Source organism: Capra hircus, chromosome 29 (assembly GCF_001704415.2).
Source record: "Capra hircus breed San Clemente chromosome 29, ASM170441v1, whole genome shotgun sequence".
NCBI lineage: Eukaryota > Metazoa > Chordata > Mammalia > Artiodactyla > Bovidae > Capra > Capra hircus.
In genome coordinates, this window is record NC_030836.1 from 40,314,264 (window position 1) to 40,333,413 (window position 19,150).

Sequence of the window (19,150 nt, forward strand, 5' to 3'; positions counted from 1 at the left end):
AGCCCGGCAGGCAGAGGAGCAGACAGTGGTCCAAGAGCTGGGCCCCCACCCTTCGTCTCCACCCCTGCCCCTGCTTGGGAGTCTGTGGAACAGCTCTGCCGGCCCCAGGGCCTGTCTGTGCTCAGGAGTCTTGAGCAGCAGGCCCGGGGGCTGTCCACGGCCTGAGTGGGGTTCCATGTGGGAAGTGGGTGGCTCCAGCTGGCTCCAGCATGGGAGGAGGAGGAGGGGAGTGCGGGACACAGAGTATCTTGACTACAAACGCGCAGAACTCAGGACCCAGCGACAGCCCCACACACTGTGGGCGGGGCCTGCTGGTCTGCGGTCCCCAGCATCCGGTAAGTGGCCAGGCAGATGGAAACACACACACACACACACACACACACACACACACGCACGCGCACACACACACTCCACGCGGTTTCACCTCTCCCTGTCCTTCCTCAGAGGTGTCCTGTTACAGCTCGTGTTTCCTCGCCCTGCCTCTACTAGCTCAACAGGGGATAAGGTGTCAGGACACCAGAGCTGGACGATGCTGCCTCTCCATCACCTCCCGGTTCACGGTCCTAAACTCAGTTTCCAAGCCTGGGGCCACGCCCGCCGCAATGTTTCCTGAGCCCGGGCTGTGGACTCCACCCCTGGGCTCCCCTTACCCCTGCCTTCTACCCCCAGCTCTCAGGCAGCCCATCCTGGCCTCCCTGTCTGGGTCCTGGGCTCCAGCCCAAGGGGTTGTGTGAGGATAGGGTGACCCAGAGGGTGGGGTGGCAGGACAGGAGTCCAGCAGGGGGCCAAGGTCAAACCTAGGTGACTCTAGAGCCCCTGCCTGGTGCAGGACACAGGTTTCCTCATCTTTCCATGAGGAAGCAGACACAGAGAGGTAGAGCACCTGGCCCAGGTCCCCCCGTCCTAAGGATTGTGGGTGGGGGTCTGCTGGAGAGGGGCAGAGTGGGAACCCAGAGTAGAAGTTGCCTGGTGGAAGAGTGAGTTGACTCCAACTCACTCCTGGCTTCCTGACCTTTGCCCTCCTCCCCGAGGCTCAAAGGGAATGAACTTTGAAGTAATGGGCAGAGTGGTCAGTTGTGGGCCTTGAACCAGGGAAGACTGTGGGCAAGGACTCCAGGGAGGGGTCAGCTGAATGTTCGGTTGGAGGCGGGAGCAAGGGAGGCTGAGAGGTGGGCATCCTTGTGGGGCAGGCGGGGGAAGGGGCCTTGATGGCCTTGCTGCAGGGCCCTTCTCTGCCACTCTCCTCCATTATGAGGCTCCAAAAGGGCACAGACCGTGTCTGTCTTGTTCACATGGAAAGCCAGGGCCAGTGTGTGCACCCTTGCAGATACTCAGTAAGTATTAAATACTGGAATGAATGAATGAATAAGTTCTGCCTGCCATTGAGGGCACCAGAAGTGGGTTCTGAGTGTCACCTGCCCGACACCAGGAGGTCAGTAGCGCAGGCTCCCTGCATCTCTGCGGCCCAGTGACTGAGACTGCGTGGGCCCTGCCTCCTTGCCCAGAGGCCATGTCTGTAGCCCCTGGGACCACTGTGCTTTGCCCCCCAGGTCACCTCTGCTGCGTATGCCCCATTGCTCTCTTCTCTGGCTCGGCCTCTGATCAGCCCCAACCATGTTTCCTTGCAGTGGCCTGAGGGCCCCACATTCCAGCCTTGACCCCTGGCAGGTTCCAGGATCACAGCAGGATCAGTGCCAAGCAGTCCTCTGTGCCTTGTCAGGGCAGGAGGGGTGGACACGTTCTTGCCCTGTGGATATTTGTGTTACTGAAACCGCGTGGGAGGGACTGGCCTCTGCCCGTCAGTCGAGTTTCTCGCCTGCCCCCAGCTAGCATCAGCCCAGCACCCTGTACTCCTCTGGGCCAGGGCTGTCCACAGAGGGTAGCTGTCCAGGCCTGAGCTGTGGAGTCAGACTCCCTGGGTCCAAATTCCAGCTCCCTGAACCCTGAGGCTGCCTCCTGTCTCCAGCTGATCATATGAGCTAGAGCTAATATAACAGAGCTCACCCTGTGTGTGGGCTAAGTGAGATGATGTGTAAAGGGTTTAGCATGTGATGAATAGCTGCATTGATGCTGGAGCAGAGAAAACCCGAGTCCCAGATAGAAGCGGGGATTTGAAATTGTCAAAGGGTCTGAGCTTTGTCCCCTCCTGCTTGGCTCTGGACGGGCCCCTCCTCTGCTCTCTTCTCTGCCAGCAGGCCTTCACTTGTCTGGGAGAGTTTGGGTAGGTGATCCACCTGGACAGCCTTACCCGGAGGTCCCTCAAGGGGGCGCTGTCTCTGAGGCCAGTTCTCCCAGGCCAATTTCCCCAGGCCTCTGCTCACCTGTAACCAGGACAGTCTCTCCTTTCAGCAGGTGATCCCTAGGTTGGGAAGATCCCATTGAGAACGGAAAGGCTACCCACTCCAGTATTCTGGCCTGAAGAATTCCAAGGATGAAGGGGTCATCAAGAATTGGACACGACTGAAGGACTTTCACATTGAATCCGCTACCATATTGAATCCTGTCCACCCCCCACTGAAATTTTAGAAACTGTTCTGAGGTGTCATCAACAATGAGGATGATTATTCTTTATTAAGCCCCCACAGCCTGCTGGGAGCTGGGAATATTCTGTGGGCCTTCATCTTCTGAGCAAGAATGCAAAGGGACCTCCCTCCGGGGGAAGTCTGGGGACACAGGTGGGTGTTGCACTGATGGCATTGGTGTGGGGGAGAGAAGCCCTGGACGGCAGGATGCAGACAGGTGCTGGGTGCTGTGCGATCGGCAGGCAGACATGTGTGAGGCTGGTGCCATTATAGCACCGTGGCAGCTGATGTTGACGGGCACCATCTGGCCCGGGTCACATGGCGACCCGCAGATCCACCAGCTCACGGGCTTGACAGCTGGCCAGCTGGGAAAAGGCATTGGTTGGTGGGAACTGGAGGCCTGGGGGGTGGCGGGAAGCCCTGCGTGGGGAGGCTGTGGGACAGTGGTCTGCTACACACAGAGAGATGGGGGCCTGAAAGGCAGGATCTGACCCCCAACTTCCTCTCTGACTGTCTGGAGAGGTCCCCAGTCCCATGGAAATGTTCCCTGAGCAGCAAATATTTCTGGAGGGATCAGACTCCAAAAACCCACCTCCCGCCAAGGTCTCTCTTTGAGGTCAGAGGAGGGCCTGCTGGGTTCTCCTGCTCCAGGCATCCTGACATTCCTTGCTTCTCAAGATGCTGGTACAGACAAGGTTTGCCAAGAAAGTTCTTTGAGTCATAAAACTTCACTGCTGCAAAGACCTTTGTGAAAACAAGTTCAGCCTGAGCCAGAGGGATGCAGCCAGCTCCCAGAGGCTCACAGCTTAGTCTCTGCTAGGAATACACGGCCTTTCCCATCACATCACTGCACTGGGGGTCTTGGAGTGCAGCTGGTGAAAAGCATGGGGCTTTAAGCTTCCCTGGTGGCTCAGATGGTGAAGAATCTGCCTACAATGTGGGAGACCTGGGTTCTATCCCTGGGTTGGGAAGATTCCCTGGAGAAGGGAAAGGCTACCCACTCCAGTATTCTGGCCTGGAGAATTCTATGGACTGTATAGCCTATGGGGTCACAAAGAGTTGGACACGATTGAGCGACTTTCACTTTCACTATTTGCTGAAGCGGTATGTGAGAGTGTGTGTGTGTGTGCACTTCAGAGGTCCTCAGGTAAAGAGGCCAGGAAGGCATCTAAGACAGGCATTCTAAGAGAGAGACTGGACAAGATCCTGAAAAAGCTGTGCTCAGAAAAGACTTTAGGAGGCTCTGGGCCCAGCGAGGTGTGGTCCCTACGGCAGGACAGCTTTGCTGCAGATCCTCTTTCTCCTGGTGGGCTCTGGCACCAGGTGTGGGAAGCTGGTTTTGAAGAACCTGGGCAGACTTATTCCTGAGTATATATGAGGAGGAGGATCTGGCAGTGTGGGGCCTCCTAGTTATGACAGTTGAAGGCCCTGTGGATCCGGGACAGTGGGTCCTCCACTGTGATCACATGATTCGCTTAGGGCTCCAACCATGTGGGGTAGCAGTCACAGCTCTTTGCGAGCATTAGAAACCAACTTCGGGGACCTCCTTGGTGGTTTAGTGGCTAAGAATCCACCTTCCAATGCAGTGGATGCAGGTATGATCCCTGATCGGGGAATTAAGATCCCACAAGGCGCTAGACAACTAAGCCCCCGGGTCGCAATGAAGATCCCGCATGCTGCAACTAAGATCCAATGCATCCAAATTAATAAATAAATATTCTTTAATAAAAGAAAGAAAGAAAAAAGAAACCAACTTCAGCTTATTTAAGCTAAAAGAAATTTATTAAAAGGCTTTGGAGCTCACAAAGTCTTCAGGTGGACCTGAGAATAAAGGTTAGAGGCTACTCAGCCAAGCTGCTGTTGCTAAGTCAGTTCAGTTGTGTCCAACTCTGTGCAACCCCACAGACGGCAGCCCACCAGGCTCCCCTGTCCCTGGGATTCTCTGGGCAAGAACACTGGAGCGGGTTGCCATTTCCTTCTCCAATGCATGAAAGTGAAAAGTGAAAGTGAAAAGTGAAAGTGAAGTCGCTTAGTTGTGTCCGACTCTTCGCGACCCCATGGACTGTGGACTGCAGCCCATCAGGCTCCTCCGCCCATGGGATTTTCCAGGCAAGAGTACTAACCGTGATCAAAATCGCCCCATGGACCTGGGCTCCCTGAGAGCATGTGCCTCCCTCCTTGCCGGGCCCTGGACGCTGTTCCTCTGCTGCCGCTGCCCCCACACATCCTCAGAAGGGACTCCACACAGTCCCTTCTACTCTGCATCTCTCATATCCGATTCAAAATCTGGAACGAGTACTTGTGCTGGGTGGCTGTAGCCAACTTACCAGGGAGGCTGGGAGTTCCCAGAGTTTTCAGCTTCCATAGTAGGATGTGTGGGTTCTGTTTGGTAAAGCATTTGGGGTTCTCCCACTCAGGAGACTGCTGGGAGGCCCAAAGAATTCAAATGTCCTTCACATATGGGTTACCATCAAGAAGGGAACAAGGCAACTTTCCTGGTGGTCCAGTGGTTAAGACTTCACCTTCCAGTGTCAGGGATTTGAGTTCAATCCCACATGCCTGGGAGCCAAAAAATGGAAACATAAAGCAGAAGCAATGTTGTAACAAATTCAAGAAAGACTTAAGGAAAAAGAAGAAGAAGGGAATAAGCATTTGCTGTATGCCTCCTGTGAGCTGAGAGCTTCACGTACCTGGCGGGGCTGCTGCTGGTCCTTAAGGACTCTCTGTGGGATATGGGGAAAGATGCTCTTCCCCACTGCCCTAATAGCATTCCAATCTATGAGTTTCCTGATGCAACCGTAGCCCCTTGGACGTGGTTCCCACGTGTAGGTGCCATCCCCTCCGCAGAGCAGATGTAGATTTCACAGGCACATACTCAGGAGCTTGGAAACGTACCTCGGTCTCCCTGTAAGTGAACTTAGACACGCATCTCTTTGCTTCCAGTCCAACTTGATCCCCTTTGAATTAAAACTGTCAACTGGAAAAAAAAAATCACGACGTGAAAGTTGTGAGTGAAGTTTTACTTGGGGCAAAATGAGGACTATAGTCTGAGAGGCAGCATGTCAGATAGCTCTGAGAAATTGTTCCAAAAAGGTAGACAGGAAGGTCAGTGTATATGCGATTTTAATGAAGGCAGAGTACATGAAATTAAGCACATGTTTTTCTTGGACTGTAGCCTGCCAGGCTCCTCTGTCCATGGAATTCTCCAGGCAAGAATACTGGAGTGGGTTGCCATGCCCTTCTCCAGCAGATCTTTCCAACCCAGGGATTGAACCCAGGTCTCCACATTGCAGGTGGATTCTTTACCACCTGGGTCACGGGGGAAGCCCCTCCCCCACCCCACCCCACCCCCCGCCGTTATTTTAACAGAGGTTGCTGATAATCTCATGAAGGTTACTGCTAGTCACGAGGAGCAGACATCACCACGAAGGATTTTAGTGTTTTTCTAGGTAACAGGAGATGCAAGAACTGGACTCAAAAAACTTTTTTCTCGAAAATATTTAACTGTCCGAGGATCTGTTCTGCCAGTTTCTGCAGGAGCACAGAGTGCCTCATTCTTGATCTTCACCCTGAACTCCTTTCAGGAGGTATTCAAGGTCACCAGCTGCACCGGCTCATAATGTAATCCTTGTAGAGGTAGATGCTGCTGTTGCTGCTGCTATTTAGTTGCTAAGTCGAGTCTGACTCTTTGCAACCCCATGGACTGCAGCCCGACATGCTCCTCTGTCCATGGAATTTCCCAGGCAAGAATACTGGAGTGAGTTGCCATTTCCTTTTCCAGGGCATCTTCCTGACCCAGAGATCGAACCCAAGTCTCCTGCTTGGCAGGTGAATTATTTACCACTGAGCCAGCTGGGAAGCCGGTAGATGGCAAGTGCCAGCATGTAGTTGGCAAAACTGTCCATCTGAGAATCCAGTCTGGTCAGGATCTGCTCCTGTTCTCTTTCATCTCCGTCCCCCGAAAGGTGCATACCTGCCTGGAGCTTGCTGTCAGAGGAGAGGCATCTGTCTGTGGCTGACTCCCCTGAGATGTGAAGTGGGCTTTGGTCATTCACACCTGTCCTGCCTGCATCTGCCTGGAAACAAGAGTGACACTCTGGCCTCTGGTTGCCAGGGTCACGCAACCAGTCCTTCAGCTGCCTTGCCTGGTCCTTCAGGTGCCTTGCCTGGACCACACACTCAGCACCTCCAGGTCCATCAGCCTGCTCTCCGACACACCAAGTCCTCCTTGGGGGTGCATAAACTTCAGGATGCTCCCCCTCAGGAAACAGGGGTCTATCCTGGATTCTGGGGAGGGTTCAGATCACCTCCGTTTCTATTGAGGCTTCTGCATACAGGCGGGGTGGGAGGAGCTGTTATACCCTCAGGACACCCCTGCTAAGGGAAATGCCGGTCCGTGGGCTTTTCTCCAGTTGCTGGAAGCAGGGGCTGCTCACTGTGGCGGCTTTTCTTAGTGTGGAGCATGGGCTCCAGAGCACAGGCTCTGTAGTTGTAGCCCATGGGCTTAGTTTAACCTGTGGCACATGGGCTCTTCCTGGACCGGGGATCGAACCAGTAACCCCTGTATTGGCAGGCAGATTCTTTACCACTGAGCCAACAGCGAAGGCCCACTTGGGATCTTTTCATGGCACCCTCAGGCTCAGCCCGGGCCAGCATCCATGTTTAGGAGTGTGGCTCTGCCACCACCCCACCTCACCCCCTTCTCTCCCGCCGGCCTGTTGAGGCTTCATCTCCTGTTGGGTGGGATCACGCTTCCTCGTTCCAGGGCTTACAGCATCAGCTCCTGGCTCTCCAAGTTCAAAGCCTAGCTTTTTGACTTAACAAAAAATATTTCTCTCTTAGAACCTGCTCTGTGTTTCAAAGCCTCTTTTGCAACTTAAAGCCAAGGATTTGACTCTTTGTTCTGAGTTTCCTTTGGAGAGCGGAATTTGAGAAGCCAATTTAGCATCTGAATGGAGGGGAAGGGATATAAGGAAATTGCCTCCCAGAGGAGCATCAGTTGCTATCTCAAGATAATGCCCAGCTCCAGCGTTATCTCACTGACACATGATCCTTCGTGGAGAGGAGGATTCCAGGTCTGGGACTAGGGTGAGGCGAGTGAGGCACTTCTTTGGGCAGAAGATTTAAAGAAGTGCTGCCAAACCAAGGAATGCAGACAAATATTAGTTTAAGGCAGTAATTTAAAAAATCAAAATTAATGCAAAAAACCCCATGAGGAACACAGTTGTGAAATTTAAACACAGGATTCGTATCACTGACTTTTCCTGTTGACACATGGTCCACTGCGGATCACAGCACTGGCTATGACCCTGCTTTTATTGCATTAAACTATTATTTCTCTTGATTACTGAGTTTTTTGGGGTGCTCCCTTAAATTTTATGCCTGGCCCAAGTAACCTAGCAATCCCTAGCTCCCATCCTCCGCCTTCTTCCCCACCCCCAATTCCACCACGGTTTGGGACTTTCTCCAGTTGTGAGAACTGAGGTTCTGAGAGGGTGAGTAATTCAAGTCAGGACAGATGGCCCCAGGGATCCTGTGGGAGGGACACTTCCCATCCATTCATTCAGCACATGTTCATTCAGTAGGTACAGTGCAGCGGGCACAGGGCTGAGCACCATGGAACATCCATGAGCAAGGTCTCCACCTTCATGCATCTTACATCTTTAGCACAGAGGAAAGTGAAAGTGAAAGTGTTAGTCGCTCAGTTGCTTTAGACTCTGCGACTCTTTGGACTATAGCTTGTCAGGCTCCTCTGTCCATGGAATTCTCCAGGCAAGAATACTGGAGTGGGTTGCCATTCCCTTCTCTAGGGGATCTTCCCAACCCAGGGATTGAACCCAGGTCTCCTGCATTGAGGCAGATTCTTTACCTTCTTAGCCACCAGGGCAGAAACAGACTTCAACTAATTCACAGTTAATTATTTATTTAATTATAATCGGAATAAGTACTTTGAAGGAGAAATGTGGGAGCTGAAGAATCTGTAACATCAGGGCTTGACTCCTGTGTTCTAAAGGATCTGGGAAGATTCTTTGAGAGTGGGAGGTTTCAGCTGAAATTTTAAGGGTGAGCAGTGTGAGTTAAGGAGAATGGGAAGAAGATGGACCAGCATGCGCAAAGCTCCTGGGGTAGAAAGAAGCTGGTGCATTTGAGAAACTGAGAGGAAGTGTGTTAGACCAGGTGCATTCTGTAACAAACAGCCTATACCTCTAAATGGCTAAACATATTAAAAATGTATTCCTCATTTGTTACATAGTCTAATGTGAATCAGAGAGTGCATCCCCAACTGATGCCTCGGGGCTCCAATTCCTTTCCACCATTGACACTGCAGAAAATAAGAGAGGAGGGTTGTGTAGGGAGGCGGCATGCGTCACTTCTGCCGGCATGCCTTGGCTCAGGGCTCATCCCAGGGCCCCACCCCATCAGCCTGAGAACTCAGGAAGAAGTGGGGAAAAACAGAAGTTGGTGACCCTCAACAGCCCCCACCACAGGGAGGGGGACCAAGACAGGCTAGTCCTTGGTGGTCATGGTTGGGACCTGAGTTTATAGTCTTGGAGCAGAAGATTGGACCTACACTTGGCCACAGGTCTAGGAAGGTATTAACATATGGGCGGCAGTCAGCTGTGACCACTGTGGCCTATTTCGGAAGGAAGTGCTCAGAAGTCATTTTGGAATGTGGAACCTACTAGAACCATTACTTTGATCAGGTTTCCATCCACAGCGTGGAGGCAAGGCCCTGGCCACTGAGTCAGCCTCACTCTCTTGGCCGTGTTGCTCCAGCTCCTGTGTCCTTGGGAGAGATGAAGAGGGTTTGTGGAGGTGGGGGTGGCTACTGATTAGAAAATGACACTCTCAGCTTTCAACAGACCAGGCAGGTCATTCTCAGAGCTCTGGTTTCAGGGGAAAATGATCCTCCAGGGTATGTCTAGGCTCCAGTTTCCAGGGAGCCTGGGGAGCAGATGCTCAGAGGCTGAGGCTGGTCTAGCCTTGTAAGTCTGTTTGTCTAGAGAAAGGTTCTGGGCCAGTGAGGGGCCAGAGACTACCTGGAATTTGCTAATAGGCAAACCCTGAGCCCAGATCACAGCCCTGCAGGCCTCTTTGCTTGGCCCTTTCCAGCTTGTTCTGGGGTTCCTAGACTTGCACTAGGAAGAGAAGGGAACGACAGAGGATGAGATGTTTGGATGGCATCACCGACTGGATGGACATGAGTTTGAGCAGGCTCTGGGAGTTGGTGATGGGCAGGGAAGCCTGGCATGCCGCAGTTCATGGGGTCACAAAGAGTCGGACACGACTGAGCGACTGAACTGAACTGAGGCTAGAGTGAGGGTTCTAGGACACCCCCAGTTGGGCAAACACTGAACCCCAGGGCCTGGAATCAAGATCTCCAAGTAGGACGGTCCTAGAAGTTTTTCTGCTGTCGGCAGGGTGGGAGAAAGCACTTGGGCATCCTGGGTGGTTCTTCTGATTTCCCACAGCCAAGAGGGGCAACAAGATACAGTGGGAGGAGGCCTGGCTCGCAATAAGGTGGACTGGGTTGGAATCCTGCCTTTGCCCCTGACCAGCTGTGTGACCTTGATCAAGCTACATAACTTCTCTGAATCTGTTTTCCTCATCTGTAGGGCAGAGGGATATAGTACCTGCCTGGCCAAGGCATGGAGAAAGGTAAATCAGAAAACCCGGAGGTGCTCAGTAAATGGTAACCGTCATCACTTTTGTGGCCAGGAACTCGGACGGGAGGGGAGCGAGCAGCACAAACTCCTCCCCTACCTCCTCCCCCTACGCCTCACAGGCACGCATCTTTCTTGCAGCTGCAGCCAAAGGGATCCTGTTAAAATGTATGTCAAATCATGCCACTTCTCTCCCCCAGGGAGCTCTCACCCAGGGTCAAAGCGAAAGCCTTCACAGGAGGCCACGAGCCTGCCACGGTCTGGCCTGTCCCTTCCTCTGTCTTCGTCTGTTGCCGAGCCCCACCCACCCTTGCTCCGGGGCGGGCGGGGGGGCGGGCGGCATTCTGCGGCTCCAGAACGCCCAGGCACACTCCTGCCCTGGGGTCTTGGCATTGCCGTCCCCTCTGCCGGGAACCTATTTTCCTCAGACGTCTGTCTGCTTTGTCTGTTCCTCCTCCTTCCAGTCTTTGCTCAAATGCCATCCTGCCGACGAGGCCTCCTTGGCCACTTGGTTTTTACTTTTTATCTCTGTTTTCTCTTTGATATTTATTTATTTATGTGTTTATGTATGGCTGCATTGAGTCTTCGTTGCAACATGAGGAGTCTTTCATTGCAGGTTCACAGGCTCTTCTTTGGGGAGTCCAGGTTTCTCTCTGGTATCTGCGTCTGGGATTAGTTGCCCCAACGTATATGAAATTTTAATTTTCTGACCAGGGATCAAGCCCACATCCCCTGCATTGGAAGGTGAGTTCTTAACCACTGGGCCACCAGGGAAGTCCCTGGCCATCTGTTTTAAGTGGGGTCCTCAGTCCTCTCTTATTTTAGCTCCTCTACAACTTGGCCATTGCCTGACATATTCAAATGCAGTTTGTTGATTATCTCCACTCATAGGAATGCAAGTTTCACAAAGGCAAGGTGTTTTTTCGTCTCTGAGGGTCACATGCATATGTGGCCGCAGTGTCTGGGCGTTTGAGCAGGGGCTTCATGGTTGTTGAATGGATACCTGAATGATGGTTAGGACTCAATTTCTGGCTGGTACAGGTAAAGGGAGTGGGCCACGGTACAAAGGACCTGGTCACTTCCTTTTTGGCCAAATGAGGGAGTTGGACTAGACCCTCGGGAGATGAGGAACCATGGGAATCGTAAGTGTCATTTAGTTCCTGCCTCCATGCACTTTTCTGGGGTGAGGGTCCCTGGCTTCTTAACAGAACCTGTGATTTTCCGATGTACCAACCACACTCCCAGGGCTGGCATTTCATGGTTGGCTCTAATAGGCTCAAAGCCTTGCTTTCTAAGAACAGATGATGCCAGCATTCCTTGATCTTATTCAAGTCCCAGCAGCCACAGAGGTCCTGGCTCCAAAGATGAGGGGGTGGGAGGTGAGGGGGAGATGGGGGGTTGGAACAGGGGATGGTGGGGGTGGGAACCAGAGGGGTCGTGGGAGGGTCAGTGAGGCAGGGGGCTGGGGTGGTCGTGGGGGCACAGGAGGGGCAACAAAGGGGACTTCTACATGACATGTGCTGTTTTCTTCCTTTTATTTAAAAGAAACTAGATATAAAGCAAGTGTGACCCAATGTGAGCAACTGTTAGCGCTGGATTCTGGGCACAGGGGTGTTTATCACAGAAAGCTCTGTACGTTTTCTGTATTTCAAAAATTTCTTTAAAAAAGAAAAAAAACACAACGGATTTGGAGGCGGGTGGGACAGTTCTAGCTCCTGACTAGGAATGGAGAGGCTGTTTCAGGGGGCCTGAGGGGCCTGGCCTTTGGACGTTTTTCTAGCACGTGTGGACAGAGGGGCTGGCCGGGGTCTGGGTGAATTCCTGGAGCTGTCAGAGCCCCTCCTGGCTCCCAGGTTTCAGTTTCCTGCCTTTCCAGGGAGTGGGGAAAGGCTGAGAGGCCCCGTGCTGGGGCTGAAGCTAATTCATTAGTGACGCCTCAACAAGGGCTGGGCGCCCGCAGCGCCAGCGTGATTCATCAACACGATTGCCCCGCTGCCAGCCTGCGTGGGCCCAGAACGACAGTGCACTTTACCTTTCCCCACTGAGAAGGGCCTGGTGGGAGGCGAAGGCACAGCATCTACCGAGAGCAAGCAAGAAAGAAGAGGGCTGGTCCCCTGTACCCTTGAGCCCAGGAAGCTCTGCCAAGGCCAGGGCTGGGGTGGCAGGGGCTTGGGGGTCCTGCCCGTGCTGGCAGAGCCCAAGAGGGCTGCCTGGTGCTGCAGCGCCAGCCCCAAGCATGTGGTGAGGGGGGCTGGCTGGGCTCCCTCCTCCACAGCAAATGTTCCCTTGGGGAAACTGCTGGCGGGGGTGGGGGGTGACTCTAGGAGGTGGGGTGGGATGGGGAGGCACTCTTTCTTGTCCCAGCTGCCTGGCTGGGTTTTCCTAGCTTTCTGGTCTCTGAGGTGTCAGCTCTTCCCAGAAGTTCTCCCAAATGAGTAGAAGGGAGAGAGTTGGTTTGGGGCTTAGGGGAGATCCAGAAGGAGCTTGAAATCCCACTGCCTGGGGCTCAGAATCCTCCTCCATCCCAGATCTGCTGTCTGAGCCCCACTTATCCTCTGGTTCCTCTACTCAGCTCGCATCTTGTTAGTCTTCATTCCAGGGCAGCGATCCGAGGCTAGCTCCCAGCTCAGAGCAATACCTGCCTCTGTGTTCCCCATCACCTGTTCGCCCCGTGACATCCCTCGCCTGATTAAAACTGCTATTGCCCTGCCCTTTTGTTCCTTTATCCAACACATAGATATCAAGCATCTGAGCAAAAGATGCCAGGACCAAAAAAAAAAAAAAAGATACACACGGAATAATTCCATTTATATGAAATTCAAGAGCAGGCAAACCTGATCCATGATGATAGAGGTCAGGATCACCGTTGCCACTGGGAGGTGGGGATTGTCTGGAAGAGGCAGGTGGGAGGGAACTCTGAGTGATGGAAATATTACATGGTGTTTACATCTGTCAGAACTCACCAGACCGTATACTTACGGCCTAGGCATTTCACGGTATGTAAAGTTTGCCTTCATCTTTTAAAATGTGGACAGTTTTCATTGAACCACCACTATGTGCCAGACCCTGTGCCAGCAGGGAAGGAGACAAGTGTGCCTGCCCCGCCCAGCTTACATTTCAGGGGTTGTGGTTTTCATCCTCTTCTTGCATCGGCCCCTGCTGTCTGCCCTTGGACTGGCCTCCTGCCCTGCCTGTAGTGGGGAAAAAAATGGGGATGGGTCAAAGGGCAAGATGCAGTCTAGAGGTCTGTCCCATCAGCCAATTATCTTTTTTTTTAAATTTATTATTTTATTTATTTGGCTGTCCCAGGTCTTAGTTGCAGCATGCAAACTCATAGTTGCGGCATATGGGATCTAGTTCCCAGACCAGGGATGGAACCTGTGCTCCCTGCATTGGGAGCGTGGAGTCTTACCCACTGAACCATCAGAGAAGTCGCCCAGCCAGTTATCAACACACCAGTCAAGATGGGAAGGCAGGATGCACGAGGCTTGAAGCCTACAGACTTGACTCCCTGACTGTTTTCTCTCATCACTCTGCGATCTTCAGCAAGTTGCCTAATCCCTCTGGGACCACTTTCCTCATCTTTCTTATGGGATTAATAACCATCAGAATTAGAGGCTTTGCCGTGAGAAAATTCATGGTCAGAAGTGGACTCGTTTCCATTTATTGGAGTGGTACATGGTTAAGACTACTCCAATAAATGGAAATGACTCCACTTCTGACCACGAATTTTCTCACAGCAGAGCCTCTAACTCTGATGACGAAGGCATTCTTAATCCCATAAGTACATAAGAGCGGCTTCCCAAGTGGCGCTAGTGGTAAAGAACCTGCCTGCCAATGAAGGAGATGTAAGAGACGTAGGTTCGACCCTTGGGTTGGGAAGATCCCCCTGGAGAAGGAATTGACAACCCACTCCAGTATTCTTGCCTGGGAAGTCCCATGGACAGAGGAGCCTGGCAGGCTACAGTCCATAGGGTCGCAGAGAGTCGGACACGACTGAGCACACACACACACATGGTTAAGAACACACGTTGGAGAGGCAGTCTGCCTGGTTTTATTTTTATTTATTATTATTTTTGGCCAAGCAGTGAGGCATGCAGGATCTTAGTTCCTCAACCAGGAATGGAACTTGTGCCCCCTGCAACGAAAGTGCCAGCCTTAACCACTGGACAGGCAGGGAAGTCCCCTGCCTGGTTTAAATGTCAGCCACTAGCGAGCAGGGTGACCTTGGAGAAGTCACCCGTGCACGTGTGCATGCTAAGTCACTTCAGCTGTGTCTGACTCTGTGCAACGCTATGGACTGTAGCCCACCATGCTCCTCTGTCCATGGGATTTCCCAGGCAAGAATACTGGAGTGGGTTGCCATGCCCTTCTCTAGGGGATCTTCCTGACCCAGGGATTGAACCTGTGTCTCCTGCATCTCCTGCATTGCAGGCGAATTCTTTACGGCTGAGCCACCGGGAAGCCCCAAGCAAGTCACCCAGCTCATGCGAAACCTCTCTGAGCCTCAGTTTCTCCATCTTTAAAATCGGGGCAGTGGGGGTACCTACCTCACAGGTTTGTGGCAAGGATTCAACGCAATGCTTTTAGTACAGTGCTGGGCACATGACAGGCTGGCAATAAACCAGAGGGAGTGTTTCTGCTGGCAGCTCTAGCAGGAGGGCTTGGAGTAGGAGGGGAGAAGTCAGGGGCAAAAAGGCTGCTGGTGAGAGCGTGTGCAAGAGGAAGCGTTACAGAACGAGTGTGGTCACCGTTTGTGGTGCTCAAAGGCGCTCGTGTGCTCCAGTCCTCTGTCCACCGCAGTTACCCACCGACCTTGAGCACAGCTGGAGGAACTCGGCAGAAGGGGTGAGTGCACTAACCGGGAACCTGCGGCGCGCTGAGAGGGTGTACCGAGAGGGGAGAGGTACGGAGCCAAGCTTGGGTCCCCGCAGATCCTCGACCCACCCTGAAAAAGCCCAGAAAGAGCACTGTTCTGAGTTACTCCCCTAATGTGACCCTAGCGGGAAGACTGGACGCACACCGCTGGACGCGAACGGCGGGCGTCGGCCTCGCCTCTCAGACCCTCCTGGAGAGCCACTTGTCCAGGCTTGGGTCGCCCGCCGGCATTTCCTCACTCCTTGTTTCCTTCTTGGACTGGCAGCTCTGGGCGCCTGCAAACCGCACATCAAACGGCTCGCGGTGGCTGGAAGCGTAGACAGCGTCAGTCGTCGGGTTTGTGTTGGCACGGAGCCAGGCTTGCGGGGCGCGGTTCTTGGGTTCCCTGGGTTAGTGCTGTCTCCGGTGCCCGACTCAGCCGCACCTTGGCCCCGCCCCGCCCTCCTTCCGCTTCATTGGCAGCCGCGCGAGCGTCGGGGGTTGCCAGGGCGACGGGTCTCCAAGCTGAGAATCCGCGCTAACTCGAACCAGTCGGCCTCCAGCGGAGGGAGCGGCGGAGACCGGAGGCGGGCGGCCGAGCGCCGCGCGCCGCGGCGGGGCCCCAGGGGGGCGCCTCCTCCCCGCCCCGCACGGCCTCCCTCCCGGAGCAGGGACAGGTCGGGGCGGGGGGTCCCGGAGCCAGCGCGGCCTCGGCCCCGTCTAGGAGGCCCAGGGGCCGCCAGGGCGGGGCGATGCCGGGCGGCCGCGGCGGTGGCCCCGCCCGGGGCTGGTGACCATGGGCATCGCCGAGTCTACGCCGGACGAGCTGCCGTCGGACGCTGAGGAGCAACTGCGCAACGGCGAGCAGCAGTTGGAGCTGAGCGGGAGGCGGCTGCGGCGGCTTCCCAGCGCCGTGTGCGCGCTGAGCCGCCTGCAGAAGCTGTACGTGAGCGGCACGGGGCTGCGCGAGCTGCCCGAGGAGATCGAGGAGCTGCGCGAGCTGCGCATCCTGGCGCTCGACTTCAACAAACTCGAGCGCCTGCCCGACGGCCTGTGTCGCCTTCCGCGCCTCACGCGCCTCTACCTGGGCAGCAACCGGCTGCTGGCGCTGCCCGCCGACTTCGCGCAGCTGCAGAGCTTGCGCTGCCTCTGGATCGAGGGCAACTTCCTGCGGCGCTTTCCGCGCCCGTTGTTGCGCCTGGTGGCGCTGCAGTCGCTGCAGATGGGCGACAACCGGTTGCGCGCGCTGCCCGCGGAGCTGCCGCGCATGACGGGCCTGCGCGGTCTCTGGCTCTACGGCAACCGCTTCGAGGAATTCCCGCCCGCGTTGCTGCGCATGGGCCGCCTGCACATCCTCGACCTAGACCGCAACCGCCTGGGCGGCTTCCCGGACCTGCACCCGCTGCGCGCCCTGCGCGTCTTCTCCTACGACCACAACCCGGTCACTGGCCCCCCCCGCGTGGCCGACACCGTCTTCCTTGTGGGCGAGGGCGCCGTCGAGCGCATGGCCGAGCGCGACGAGCCCACGCCCCGGCCGCTGCCCAGGCGCCCAGCGCGGGCCTTTGAGGATGAAGAGGAAGAAGACCTGCTCATAGGGGGCGGTAGCTCCCGGGCTCTGGGGGCCCCCAGGGACAGCCTCCGCGCCCTGGAAGCAGCTCCAGAACTGGGCACCTGAGCCTGTGATCTGGACGATGAGCTTCGGCCAGTCTGGGAGGAGGGGCTCTGGCAAGATTCGTGGGAACGGTGGGTTCCTACTTGGGGGCAGAGAAAGGGTCTGTTTGGGCACACTGCCAGGGACAGGCAGGCCTGGTGGCCATCTTCAGACATTCCAGGGTAATGAGAAGACTGCCTCCCGGCTGGTCCCTGGGCCGTCGTCAGGCCAAGAAGTCCCAGCTCTCTCCACCTATAGCTCGAATGGCCCCTGATAAAGTCACTGACAACACAATAAAAGCACCAGCTTCTTCCTGGAACCAGGGTCACCACTGATCACGGAATCATCTCCTCGACTGAGTCTAGATGCCCAGGGCCCCCACCTCCGACCGGAGTTTGGATCTTCTAGGTCCACCCTTTCTAGCCCAGGAGCCACTACCTCTGGGTGGACCACATGCCTGCATGAGGCAGAAGTGCAAACAGAAGGAGGCCTGGGCCAGGGGCAGGGGCCTTGGAGCTGGAGACTGTGCCCTGGACAGACAGGTGTGGGAGCCGGGGATTGGGGACCAAACACCACAGCTGCCCTTGCCCCTCCACGGGGGCTCATGGTACATACCTCCCTCTCCAGGCCTCCTAAATTTTGTGTGGGGAAGGGGTGGGGATAAGGGGGTCACCCAGAAGGCAAGGTCTCTGCCCCTGCCCTGCCCCTGCCTTTTATTCTGTTCTCTTCTCCCAGATTGTGTGCGGAATCTTGCTGCAAAGAGAACAGGCCCTCCCTTCCCCGTGGCCTGAGCCTTCCAGCTGTCAGGTTTGAAAAGAAGCCACTGTGCTTCCAGGGCCTCCTGCACCAAGAGAGAGGCTCTCTGCTCCAGGCAGCTGCTCCTGTGTAGCCACCGCCTGGACTCTCCATTCCCTTAAATGGGCAGCGTCAGGGTGGCTGGCACGGCACGGGGCAGGGGACGAGCTCTGTGTGCCTCCTCTCCGTCACCAGGACAGCCTCCAGGGGGTGAGGAATGAGGCTTTGCTCTGTAGTTCCCAGGGTCAGACCTTTCCCATCCAAGCAATAATGGGAGGAAGGCCCAGGGCCAGGGCCACTCAGGGACACTGTCTGGGGCGGGGCCCCACATGGTGGTGTTTTCTTTAGGAAGAGAAAAGAAAAAAAAAAAAACTGGCTGTAAACATAAATTATATTTCTTGGAGAAAGAATGTGCGTTTCCCACATGCCTGTTTATTTATAAGCCCTGGGAGCCCTGGGTCCCGTTGCTGTGGGGACTCTGGGCTGCCCCTGGCACTGCCCTTTGTCCATGTGCCCCAGCCCTGCGTCACAGTGGCCCCAGCCAACTGTTGTGTCCTGTCTGGGGCAGGAGAGCTTGTCTTCAGTCACAAATGGCTTTGGCTGCTCAAGACTGCTCTTCCGTCTGGCTGTATCTTTCTGCCACCCAGCCACTGCCCCCCACCCCCCAGCCTCCCTTCCCCAGTCTTCTCCAGCTTCGTTCTCAGATTCCTGACTCTTAATATATTTTTGAATCTCAGGCTGGGCTGACCTTTTTCTATTCTTTCACTGGTACTGACCCTGTTCCTCCCCATCTGTGACTGTTCTTCCCTCCTTCCATCTCCCTGGCTCCATTTTCCTCTCTCTGTTTCTTTCTCTTAGTCGCTTTTTTTTTTTTTTTTTAGCTCAGTCATTACTTTCTCTCTTCATTGTTAAGGAGGGGATAAAAAGAGTTAAATTTTTTTTTTTTAAGAGAGAAAATTGTAAAACGTCAAGCCTGGAGGCCCATGTCCCATGAGAAGATGCTGCCAGGCCACCATCACCATGACAACAAGGATAATGTCATATAAGGCCCAAAGGTCAGGCTTGGCCCAGCAGCTTGCTGGCTACTGGGCTGGGCCTGCAGATCAGGAGGAGGCCAGGGATGGATCTAAAGGAATCAGCTTGGGAGAGTGAAGGCCTCCAAATGCACAAAGTGCTTGTAGAATGGGGAAGACTAGAGGCTGCCTTTTTCTCAAGGAAGAAGAGGAGCCTGGGGTTTGGCTGTGTCCCTCCCAGAGACCCTCAGGTGCCACGCTACCCCTGTTGAGGCTCCATCAGGGCTGGTGGTCCCTCCCCACTGGCCCACCTGCTCCCCAGCCCCCAGCTACCCGTGACTTATCACTTGGCCTTGGAGGAGCAGGGAGAAAGGGAGATGCTTTTTATAGGGGCACTTGTAACAGTGGCCAGGTCAGCGGTTCCCCACATTGTTGGGGGGACAGTCAGGGGTGGGTTGGTTGTGGGGGAACAGGGCAGGGAAGCCCTGGAAGAGTTCAGTGTTTGTGCCAGGGATGCAGGGCAGAGGCAGGCTGTGGGGATGGTGATGAGATGAGAGCAGAGGCAGCAACAGGGCAAAAAAACAGGCCCGGGGAGGTAAGTGACTTGCCCATAAGTGGATGTTAGGCCTGCTGACCCAGTGCTCAACC

At 54.7% G+C, this 19,150-nt stretch overlaps 1 protein-coding gene across 1 annotated transcript; it reads left to right on the plus strand.

Moving 5' to 3' along the window:
• On the plus strand, positions 15,724–17,899 carry LRRC10B (leucine rich repeat containing 10B). The gene has a single exon (XM_018043609.1). It carries the CDS (start codon positions 15,840–15,842, stop codon positions 16,716–16,718), a length of 879 nt encoding a protein of 292 aa, XP_017899098.1. The 5' UTR covers positions 15,724–15,839; the 3' UTR covers positions 16,719–17,899.

What these genes read in the sequence shown, in the direction of transcription:
- LRRC10B (XM_018043609.1), top strand. Translation starts at nt 15,840, where the DNA reads ATGGGCATCGCCGAGTCTACGCCGGACGAGCTGCCGTCGGACGCTGAG.